The 12,406-nt window shown below is 44.4% G+C and overlaps 1 protein-coding gene across 28 annotated transcripts in view; it reads right to left on the reverse strand.

Moving 5' to 3' along the window:
- The window catches only part of MAGI1 (membrane associated guanylate kinase, WW and PDZ domain containing 1), a 335,096-nt gene that overhangs the window by 53,827 nt on the left and 268,863 nt on the right, over window positions 1-12,406 (reverse strand). For 14 of the 28 annotated variants that reach the window (XM_040076061.1, XM_040076060.1, XM_040076066.1 and 11 more), the window contains 5 exons: window positions 11,672-11,710; window positions 7,168-7,225; window positions 4,765-4,853; window positions 3,742-3,834; window positions 782-964 (listed from right to left, as the gene is read on the reverse strand). In XM_040076061.1, the coding sequence (XP_039931995.1) occupies window positions 782-964; window positions 3,742-3,834; window positions 4,765-4,853; window positions 7,168-7,225; window positions 11,672-11,710 (462 nt within the window). The remainder of the gene's footprint in view (window positions 1-781; window positions 965-3,741; window positions 3,835-4,764; window positions 4,854-7,167; window positions 7,226-11,671; window positions 11,711-12,406) is intronic. The other 14 variants (XM_040076076.1, XM_040076074.1, XM_040076073.1 and 11 more) reach the window with 4 other exon arrangements.

The following is a 12,406-nucleotide window of genomic DNA, read 5'->3' on the forward strand; positions in this document are numbered from 1 at the left end:
CAGTGAGTGCCACATGTCATGTCTCATACTTCAGCCTGAAATCCAGATATTGATTAAGTTATGAGTCATTTTATTAACACTGGGGCTGCAAACACAGGGATGTTAAGTGTTGTGATGCTCCAACTGAAAAGTGAGGAGTTGTGACCTCAGAAGAAGCCTAAGAGGATTTCATAGAATCAAGGTGGAAAAATACCTCCAAGATCATTTAGTCAAATCATGAACCCAGCACCACCGCGTTCACCACCAAACTATATTTCACATTTTGCCATTAAATTGTGGTGGACCTGATCTCTGGCAAAATGAATTTGCCCTTGGTGCCTCCACACAGGGAAAAGCAGATTAGCCCACTGCTCTGCCCATTCCTTGGGAGTAACTTTGGACAGGGGCAAGCAGCATGGCAGAGACACAAACACATGGTGGTGCAGCCCTACAAAAATCCATCATCCCTTGCCACAGTGGGGAGCAGGAACCCATAGTCTGATGTGGAACCACACAACTGCTGGCTCCTCTCCTCAGATCAGTGTGGGGAGAGCAGGAGCTGGCAGTGTCCTAGTTGGGTATTTTGACACTGAGATGGAATTCCAACACGTGAAGTGCCCTTTTCCAAGACTCTGGATATATTCCTCAATGTATCTCACTTCCTTACTTGCTGATAGGAAAGCTGAATGCCTTTCCCCAAGAAGGGGATGAACACTACAGTCCTGTATGAATGGCACTCCAAACCAGCTGCAAAAACACAAATCAAAGTGGTGGTGATGATTTTGATACACAGCATCAGTACCTGTTTCCATTTTGCCATCCAGCGCTGCAGGACCGTCAAGCACCAAACTTTTGATTTGGAGAAATTCATCTGGCTCATCTCCTCCAACGACAGTGAAGCCAAACCCCCTGCTGCTTTTCCTTAGCTTGGTGTGGATGAACTTCCCTTTCAACTCAGAAGGGTTTCGTGTAAAAAATGGTTTTCCTGTGTAGGAAGTTTGGGGGGGAAAAAAACCCTATAAGCAGGCAGGCAAGAGTGTTTGATCTCTTTTTCCTCTGCCCCTCCCCATTCTAACGAGTCCATGGACAAACACAGCAGTGTGCAGGGACAGGACTGCACTTCACTCCTGCACCCTCTCATCTCATCACACTCCACCTGTCTCCCTGGATCCAGGCATGCAGTAAAAGGTGTGAACAAAGCCCCAGCACTTTGTTAGCTGTGGTCGTGTGCACCAAAGCCCCAAGGCTACAAAGGAGAAAACGTGTTGCTTTAAAGAATGGAATATATTAAAGCTGGGAATGCTGGGCTAGATGTGTGTCTTATCTCTGCTTCTGAGGGGGTTATATCCATCCTGGGAAGGATGGGGCAGGGTTAGGAGGCCTCCTACAGAAGGAGTCTGCAGTGAGAAAGCAGAAAGAAGCATCATTATGTTTTTCACCACTTGACTTTCTCCCAACCCACTGAGCAAAAAGCAAGGTCTGAGCTCTGACAAGACACTGATACCCTTTAGCATAACCCCCAGCCCCACCACTGCCACTACCCTGTGACCTCCTCCGGAGAAAAAGGGGAAGACGCTGATGTTGTTCTTCAGACACTACTTGAAGTCTCTTCTCTCCCCTTCCTGCTCCTTGCCTGTCGTGGATGGAACACTTCTGGTGTGAAGTATGAATTAAAGAGCAGCCCAGGACCAGAGCAGTTGTGCTGGAGGGCTGGGAACGCTCTCTGGGAGCACAGTTAAGAGGGAAAGAGGTGCTCCACGGACAAAAGCACATCCTTGCAAAGCACGTTGCACAGGCTCAGAAAAGGGATTGTGGTTGCTGCACTTCACAGTGCTAACACTGACCACCTTTGCACTTTTAATTGTTTTTAACGCTCAGCCTGTGCCACTAAGCCCTCTGGTGACAGCTCCAGGATCAGCAGTGGGTATCACAGCCAGCAGGGCTGGCTCACTTTCAAACACCTCAGCAGCACTGCTGTGGGCCTGTGCTCAGAAAGGAGACCTCAGGGATTTGAGACTGGGAAGCCTTTAACTGGGGGGAAAAATGTGTATTTGAAGATTATTCATGAGGAGGCAGTGTGAGGACTTGCAGTTTTCTGCCTTTGAAGGATGGCAGAGGAGCGTGGTAATCCTGCATATCGTGGGCAGATGGTCTGCTCAGTCCCAGCCTGCAAAAAAGCCCTGACTATCAAAGTGCAACCCAGTGTCTCAGGTAACAGACACAGCTGAGAGGCAGAGTGAAGCAGGGCTCATTTCTGGTTCAAAGGACAAGCAGAACAAGCAGAGCTTGCTGGTGTTTGCCCACAGACACGAGCTGAGCTTGCCCTGCAGCAGCAGGACTGCAGCACCACAGGCTACATCCCACCTACAGCATTCAACAGGGTATCACATGTGAAATCAGTGTATCTACAAAACCCAGGCTGTGAGAGCATTGCCAGGGGCACAGGGAGGGCTCCTTGTGCCCATGTCCCTGCCAGCGGTGCCATCAGGGAGAGAGATGGAAACTTCTGGGCTTGGAAGCTGGAAAAAACTGCTGCAAATGGGGAGAGAGAGAAGAGGGAGCAGCACTGAGAAAGGAAGAGGAAGGAATGAAAGAGGGGAGGAGTCACCAGCAGATACCAGGACGTGTCACTCAGAGCGGTGCTGAGACAGGGTAATGCTCTGCTCTAACACTGCTGCACAACTTTGGTGGCTGAGCAGGCTCCCAACATCATCACTGTGTGACAGCTCCTTTGCACTGCCCTGTGTGCATGCCTGGGCAGCCCTTGCTCCAGCCTGGCTGTGGAAAAGGCAAAGGTGGCATTCACAAATGCCTCCAAGAGGAAGATCAGCACTTCTGGGGCACTCTGATGACGTCTCTAAACTCAGGTGCCTGGTGGCCAGCGTGCCATCCTCAGACCTCCCATGTTTTCTCCTTGCTACCAGGTTGGATTATTCTAATGTACTCTAATACCCCTCAGGATGTGCTGGGGGTTTGGGTCCTGTGAAATTCCATGTCTCTTTTGGAAGGGCTGATCCACTTCCACCTGCTGCAGAGAGCACTTCCTGGCTCTTCCTGGCAGGAAAGGCTGCCTGGGGCAGCAGCACTCCAGTCAGAGACCATGGGAGTAGTTCCCAGCTGCTCCCAACCCTGACAGGAAGATGCATTCCAGCCAGATTCCCTCTCTCACCTTCCCCAGGCTCTGGCTCCTGCAGGGCAGGGCAATGCCTCTCACTTGCTACACAATTCAGATGTAGTCAAAAATGAGCCTACTTACAACCACTTGTAACCAGTGAGCACTTTACTGCCACAGGTGCAAGGGGAACTCCCTGCCCTTGCTGGTGCCCTGACCTCCAACGCTTCAGTTCAGGCTGCAAATTCAGGAATGACTCGTGTCCCGTCTGCTGAGTTATTTAAAGCAAACAACTGGTCTGTGAGTAACTGGCTACACAGACCACTGACACAATAAATAAGGCTGTAACAGCCCACAGTGCCTGTACAAAAGTACAACTTCTGAGTAAGCCCACTGTGTTTGAAAACTTGGAACGCTACACAGAGAATAGCTACAATCCTCTTTTTGATGCACAAAATCTCATTCATCTCTTGCATTCAGCAACAAATGTAACCTTGAAACAACTACTCTCGAAACCTGGGAATTCAGATAAGCAGGCACAGGCCCTGGTGTGTCACCAGTCATGGAAATACTGCCCTTGTGCTGAGGAATTTCATTCTCAGGGAGAAAACCTTGTTGCTCTTTTACAACTGGTTTAACAAGGCTGTTACCTTGTACTGGTGCTTCCCGAACTGCCTCTTGGTTGTTAGAAACATGGTTTGGAGCAGCAGGTGGAGGGAGAGATGGACACTCCTCTGTCCATTCTAGAGAGGGCAGAGAGGGAAATGTTACTGGTTTCACAACGGCACCACGAGCTGCTGCACGTGCACACGCTGGGAGCGTGGGGGTCAAGCAGAGGAGAGGTGAGAAATATGGCAAGAGAGGAAACAAGAGTCACAGACAGAGGGAATGAAATGAATGGGAAGTCCAAAAACCAGTTCTGAAGGATCTCTATATCCAGGTCACCCGATCCATCTGCTGGGACATCCTATCTCACACTGAAATTTGGGATGTGATTTGCATCTAAGTGGACTTTCTTGGTGTTTAAATGAAATCTACTCCCTGTGCCACTCATGGCACCTAAGTAGAAGAACAAACCCAAATGCCACAGGGCCCTCACTGCAGCTGGGCTGCATTTGAACAAAAAAAAAAGTAAAAAGAAAGAAAGAAAAAAAAGGGACCATAAGGGAGGAAAATAATTTTCAAAAAGTGTTTCAAAATAAGGAAATTACTTCAGATTTTAGAGCCTGACAACATACAAAGGTCTTGGTTTAGAAAGTCTCTCATGCACGGTTTATCTAGTGTAAGTGCCACTCCTTATCCCCTCTGGTAGCCTGAGTCCCATTGCAGACTGCAACACCAGCTACAGGGACTAACTTGGTGGAGCAGACTGAAGAGGAAACCATGTTTTAGCCGTCTCTGGGAAGTCTAGAAACTTTCCATAAACAAAGGCCATACAAAGAAAAATCTCTCCTGTTTAACAAGACTGAAACCTTCCACGTTTCAGTGACACAGTTTAGATTTCCTCCTCTGCTGCATTTTCTGTGAAGGACAAACAGAGCCCTTCCTACGCACATCACTTTGCCTTCACACACTAAGGCCACGGGGGGAAGGACAGACAGACTGGCAGGGTGCTGCCAGGGAGGACATTCCCCCATGAATACCCCACCCACCACACCCTCAAGGATGCCAACCTTCTGGAGGCTGCTGCTGTTGTTCGAGCTGCTTCTTCCTCTTTGCTTCAAGAACTGGGTTTTCATACTGTGTCTTCCTGTTGATGTGGCTGGAGGTGGAAGAGAGCAATGAATCAGGGAAAGAAACCCTTTGTGCAACAGGCAGGAAGGAGGGCCAGGCATTGAAACTCCTCTTTCTGAGGAAAGGAGTGAAATACCAAACAAACCCAACAGCGGTGGGCGTGGGGCAAGGCTCATCCAGTTGTCTCAGAAAGAGTGCTTAGAAAAACAAGCAGATTCTGGTATTGATATGATGTCTCGAGTAGGGATGGCTAATTCCTTCAAATACATTAAAGTAGTGATCTATCTGTGAAAAATGAGATTAAAGCAGGAAAGGCATATTGTCTGATTGCATTTTAAAAGACATGCCTGTATCATCCCTGCTTTAATCAGACTCCCAGAGGTGAAGTCATTTCCTGGCTCACCCAAGTTAAAAACAAAAGAAAACAAAATAAAACAAAACAAAGCTAAACAAACCAACCCCAGCATCTGTCAGTGATCTGATCAATGCACACAGGGTGTCTTAAAAATACCTGCAGGGATGCAGGCTATGAGCTGGGCTCCAAATGGATCAAAACCTATCCAGAATCAGCCACCAGCAAGTACTCCCAGTGGAAACCAGCATTTAGTGAAACTTCAGCTGCTTTCCTCAGGCAGCTTTTCAGCACTCTGAGATGTTGACAGCCGATAATTCGTGCCAGTTCCAGGAAAAGGAAAAAAAATCAGCCCAGTCCCATCACGGCAGATGAGGCATGCACTCAACAGAGAACTAACCATTTCATTAAACCAAGAGATGAAGAGCAGCCACAGATGCTGGGGTGGCTGGGGCAGGGCTGGGACTCCCTGAATGGCTCTTTAACTGTTCAAGAGCCATTTTCAGTAATGATTTTGTGACAGCAGAGGAACAGGTAGACCTCAGAAAAATATATTACCTCAAAGCCTACCTTTGTATGCAAAGCGAAGTTTACCATTAAGAACTCGCTGTTATATTGTCTCCTATCCAGTATGCCTTTATAAAAAACCCACATGAAAACCAACCGCATTTTCAAGTAATTTTGACAGAAGCACTCCAGGGATTTATGTTCAGAATTTTTTCTGCTAAAGATCAATATTAAATCACTAGAAAAATATTTAACTTACTAAATTAAAAAAAAAAAAAACAAGTTAGTGATTTAGAACTCACTAGAAGTGAGTTCCAACTCACTCATGAATTTCCTATTTCAAGACATCTTTGGAGAGCCAAGAAAAAATGATAACTACTTTAAAAATGACTAAAACTTTTTAATGATACAATTGTCTCTCAATAAAAACTATTATGTAATAACAGAGTGTCTGATTTGAAGGGACAGAGACAAATGCTAACATTATAACCATCTTGCTAGCTTAGAGACAGCAAGTAAAATAAAATTATGTCTTATTGCAGTTACTTTTTGATTTAATTCCATCAGTAAGGAGTGCCACAAAACTAACGGGCATGTGTATATAAAGTGACAGGACAATATCCTGTAAAGATCTCTTGGCATGGCATTTAATAGGCAAAAAATATTCCTGATGTCTTTGGTAAATAAATGTCAAGCCTTAATTACGCAGTTTGCTAACCTTGTTTCCCTAGGCACAGATGGTAGGGTCAGAAACGAGCCAAAGCAGACAGAAACTATACTCCATGTCTATTCTGAGGGCTATCATAAGCCATCCTACTAGACAGGAGCATACACATAATTAAAAATTCATTTTATGGGGTCAGGGATGAAACAAAACTCCGATCTCTGGTTTCCCAAAGGAGCAATCTGACATGTTGATAAAGGAGGAGCTGCTCTAATTCCACAGAGAGTCCCATTAAATCTGTAATTCCATTCACAGCCACACAGCCTGATGGAAGAGCCTCTGCCACGGCTGTTTGGTCACACCGTCTTCTCCATTCCTGCTTTTGGGTGTCTTCTGACACAGCTGGCTGGAGGATTTCTTCGCACACTCATTTTGTGAGCACAGCACTGCACAAAGGCGATCGAGCTCACTTAATTGCACACTCGTTAATGTTCTCTGCACAGAGGTATTTTGTGAGGTGCTGGGGCTCCTGCTCATCCCAGCCCTGGACTGCTCCTGTCTTCCTGGAGCTCAGCCCCTTCCCAGGGCACTCCTGTCTCCCCTGAGCCCAGTCCCACTCTGCTGGATGGGGAATGGCCAGACAGGGCTGTCCTCTCCCTGACCCTGTAACATCCCTGTATATGGGATTGCCTGTAACAGGCCAAGATCTCCTCCTCCTCCTCCTTCTTGGTCTGAGCTGTTACCAGCAAAGCACAGAGTGGGGTGCAGGGAAAGGCTCCTCTCCCCAACAGCCACACCAAAACAGAGAGCAGCACTTACTCTACATAGTAGACACCATATACGGGATCCTCAATTTTCTCCCAACCAGCAGGCAACTCTGGAAATAGAAAAAGCATTACTGAAGCCTCCAAGGCAGGTTTGTTTCTGACAGGCAGCTGCTCCTGCCCAACCTGCAAAACTCACCAGCAGGTCAGACCTTGCTTTGGGTACTTCTCAGGATGACCACAGCCCCCTTTGAAGGGCTGGCACAGCACAATGCCAACATCCCAGCCTGTGCCCCCTGTGCTGGGTCACCACATCACTGGAAGATGCTCACACCGGTCAATTTTTGATTTGCTTTTTGCATTAAATGAGCAAATGCTCAATAAATTTCCCATCTGGGACTGCCTCAAGTACCCTCCTGGTTTCTCCACCATGGCCAGTGGTCCTGGATGGATCACTGCAGGGGAAATGGATGCAGGAAAGGCCAGGGCATTTTAACACCAACCCACGAAGGTGGGTGAGACTATGGCAAAAAACTGTAGCCCACTGACAGAGACCACTTTCACCTCCTGTACCAGGGCCGAGCCATTTATGCTCACCAGTGCAGAAAAGAGGATTATTTCACTCCTTTCTTTGGGATTTGCCTTGCTCAGCCATGAGTCCAACACAAAACCAGGACAAGGTGGATTTAACATGCTTGCCAACACATGGAACCCACCCGAGAGGGGCTGGCACAGGCGTGTATTTCATTGCACAACACTTCATGTAAGAATACACACTGCCGTAGTCACATGGAACAGAGATCTCTTTCCTTTCATTACCACAATTCACAAAAAAACAGTTCTGAAGATGAAATTAACGTTTTGAAATGGGTCCACTTTTGTTCCTGTTGATTTTCTAGACTTTTCTAGTACTTTAACTATAATTAGTGAATGTAATGCAATCTCTTCAGCATCCAGCTAAGGGTTATTAAAGCTGTATAAGGCCTGATCCTTGTGCCACTCATTTAAACACAGTGCTCCCATTGGCTGGGGGTAACAAAATAATCATCCTATTAACAACACAGAGCAGTGTGTTTGTGTAATACCGTGACACAACTCAGAAAAAGGCTCCATCACACTATGGACTGTGCACATGTGGTCCCACCAACTCTGCACATTCATTTAAATACAGAAAAACCCCAACACTGTTGGATAACACAAGTTCAAATGCCCCATGCAAAATAATTTGTAAAAATTTAACATGAAATTTGTCAACACTGACAGCAATCTATGTTTGTTCATTATCAAATGCAGAGATTTATTTCCATTAATGGCATCAATTGCTGAGCCAATACAATCAACACCGGCCCATTAATTAGAATAACGTTGCCATAAGGATAGAAATATCTTAAGACTGGAGAGGAACAGAATCTATACAAACACACATGGACTAATTACTCAAAGTTTATGTTTGTGTTCAGAATTGGCTGGAGATCAGATCAATTTTCACGGGTTTTACTCCACATGTCCCTTATTTGCAGATAAAAGGTAGGTTTTCCATTCTTATAATTATTTTATCCTCATTGGGTTTAACACCTTTGGATTCCTTGAGACATAAGCCATTAAATGCAAGCCAATGCTAACTTAAGGGCATGAAAAAACTCAGTGATTTTATCAGCAGATCGAACGCTTCAGAATTAGATATTCCTTTACACCCTGCAAGTTTATCTGAGAAAAAGTCAGAAAGCTAGAGGCCAATCTTGAAAGTCTTTTTGCAAAGGGAACTCTTGGGTTTGCACAGGAGTCCCAGAAGGTGAGAACACCATGGGACTGGCTCCAAGAGTTTCAGTGTGATTCAATTAAGACCTAGCATGCAGTTGGGAAAATCACAAGCTGTTGCAGCCATTTAGTTTGTTGCACTGTGATGAAAGTAGAATGGTAAAGAGATCAAGCTGGGGTGAAAGAAAAATAAAAAGTCAATGAGGCAAAGGAGAAGTGATGCACAAATGCCTTCAAACGAGTTCCACCAGTTTTCATGCTGAATATCTTTTGTCTGTTTTAGACTGTTAAGTGCTTTTTTATTTTTAATGTTTATGAAAAAATTTTTTTTTTCTTCTGCTCACAAAAGATTTTGTTATTAAATTTCTTTTTTTTCCTTCCCTTTTAAAGTATTTTCACAAAAAAATCAGCACTCCATAACCCCAAAAATGGCACTGTGCCAAAATCTTTCCAGTTTACTATCTCTGCAGCTTTTTTTAAGGAACAAATCTCCATGCTTTCACATATAACAATATACAAAACTGCAGCTTTTAACACTTTTCTTGTTGATTATGTAGATGTGCTTTTCGATTCGTACAAGCTTCCAGAAGTTCTCTAAAATAAAAGGCAATATTCTCCATAGCCATGCTGCAGTCTAGCTTCTTAGCTGCTTTAAATTATTCATCTCCTTTCTCTAGCTCTCCTGCCAAGCTAAAGATGACCCAGGGCATTAGATTTTATCACAAAGATGAGATTTCAAAAAACATTTTGCATCATTAGGAGCCTGAGTGAGCCGTAAGGTTTTTATTTTGGTCCATCCATGCAGCACCAATGCAGTCTCAGAGCATTTATCAGCAGGTGGGTAAATTCAATGGACAAATATCTAATGTCATGACTCTAAGCCTTGGATAAGTACATGGGCTCCTGTTGAGATGCTCTAGTGTCCTGCCCTACACACAGAGGGGCTGGATGGATTCCTAAAAAATTTCTTCTCTAGCCACCAGGTATTTCAGCTGCAGCCATGCACTACTGTGAAGGAGCTGGAGAGGAACTCAGCACACTCAGCTCTTACTGCTCCCTGAGAAGCCAGAAGGGTCGGTCCAAGCCACATCAAATTCTGCTTTATAAGTTACATTTTGTGTCCAAAGAACAACCTTCTGTTAAAATGCAGTGACCTATTACTCCCCAGCTCTTTGGAAAACAGTAGAGTTGTGAAAATGCCTCAAGTCTTAACCTCCTTATACTTAGAACAGAAACTGTTGATAAGTTAAGGTGCTAGATAGCTGTTGCCAACTGGTCTTTACTAACCTGAATTATTATAACTATACTAAGTTTTCATGCCCCCTCCCTAACGTTGCTGTAACCAATTGAGCAATCTGGAAATGTCTTTCTTTACATTGCAACATTTGCACATCTCAATAGCGTATTGATGGGCTGTGAGCTCCACAGAACTCATCTGCATTGAAACAAAGGGAACATCTCATGATGTTCCAGCAGAACACTTGTGCACGAAAGTGCCCGCAGATCCAGGGTCTGGCTTATCAATTAATGAGCTTTCCTGCATCTACTTTTTAAGCTCTAAGCTTAATAAATCTACTTTTTCAGCACTAATTCCTGAAAGCAGACTGAAGGAAGGGTAATTTCTGTTTAATATTGCCTCTAAATTTGCTTTTTTAGACCTTCCCTCTCATTTTAAGCCACTGGTTGTGAAGACCTTCGTGGGAACCCTTTGCAGATTGCTGATGTGCATCCACCTATTCCTGATGCTACTTGGTCTGCTGCTGATCATTTGTATGAGCTGCACGTAACACTCATGGACCACTAAAGAGACTGCATTCTTATTTAAATTGTCATTTCTTTCAAATTCTTGCTCCATAAGAATTTGGGCATATTATTCCAGGCATATTATTCAGAAGATATTCCAGGATATTATTCACCATTCATGGAGCAGTGTTCCAAGTCCACTGCTGGCTGCTGATGCCGTATCCATCACACAGAAGCAGGGACTTACTTGCAAGTCATTACAGAAACCAGAGCTTAATTCTCTGGTAATACAATTCCTGCAGTATGCAGAACTACGAACTGTAACTACAGTCCTTTTTAAAAGCAATAATAGTCCTAGTGGAAATAAAATCCTGTGCAACCTCTTATCCTTTCAGCTCTGCGAGCGCACTAGAGCATAGCTGAACAGAAATAACAACTACCTCTGCCATCAGTACAAACACAATGAGCACCGCTGAGATTAGATATCAAGACAGCATCCTTCACAAAGAGATGCAGCAAATAAAAGTGTACCACATCACTGAAAATCATCTGTTTATAAAATCACTGACTGAGGGAAAAATTTAAGCTGCTTCATTCACAAGCTCAGCTGAAGCATCCGATGTAATACTTAAACTTTCTGAATCACACTCAGCTTCAATTGTCTGGGAAATGTCTTGGGCCCCAAGTGAAAAAAACATCATGAGCTACTTCATTTTATCTTTGGCATCTTTTAAGCTTTTTCCTGGAGCCAGAGATGCAAAAGGAAAAGACCTCAGCTTCTCAAGAGTCCAGGAGGAAGCAGCTTTGAAACAACTTTGCAAAACTGAGGCTCTCTAGCTTTTCTCAAACTGAATCAGTATGAAAACCACTGCACATCTAAAGTTAGTGAAAGATAAATGCTCTGTGTGCTGGGGAAGTTTTGCTGATAAATTACTTTCGTTGAAATAAAAAAAAACAACCTAAAAGATGCAAAATGATACAAAGGAGAAAGTAAGTAATTAAAGACTCAAAACAGTGCAGTTGAAGTCAAATATCAAAATGAGAGATGGATGGTTTACCTAGTTCACTGTCCAGTTCCTCCGTGTGCACCCCTTCTTCTCCAAGGGAAGAGCAGTAAATGAGACAGAAAAAATTAAAAGAAAATTTCAGATACCAGCCCCAAGCAAGAAATTCCCTACAGCAAACAGCAGAACCAGCACTAATTTTCTACACACCGAGCCCAAGCTTTCCATTTATCACACTCCAGTGATCAGAATATTGATGGATCTGATGCAAATAATGAAAGAACTGGTTCTTGCACTCTCAAAACATCTGCATCAATGGACAACTTCCATGTCATGGTTTGATATGGCAAAGTCATGAAATTGAGACGTTCTCACTGTAGTGAGGCTTTTCCCTCAGATCCGTACGGTCTGACCTTCGCAATCTGTTCTACAGACACATGGATCTATCAGAAGGCCAGACCTGGATACTGAGGAAGAAATCTGAGAGGAAAACCTTGCACCTAAATAAGGACTAATGCAGCAAGGTTTTCAAGAAAGCACCTAAATTTATGTGCATACAAGGTCCAACACACTTCACTGTCCTACTCAGACGATTTTAGACAGGCGTGAAGTGAAGTGCCTTGTCTGACTGGAGGCACAGACCCACAGTCCAGATGCACTGGTGAGGCACGGACAGGAATGCACCAGCTTTAGCAGGGCACCTGGGACAAAGATCACATCATTTTTCAAAGACACAAAGCCATCAATATTCGCTGTTGCTCCATTTATCATTATCTGCTCCATATTCAT

Source organism: Hirundo rustica, chromosome 12, assembly GCF_015227805.2.
Source record: "Hirundo rustica isolate bHirRus1 chromosome 12, bHirRus1.pri.v3, whole genome shotgun sequence".
In the NCBI taxonomy this organism is placed as follows: Eukaryota; Metazoa; Chordata; class Aves; order Passeriformes; family Hirundinidae; genus Hirundo; species Hirundo rustica.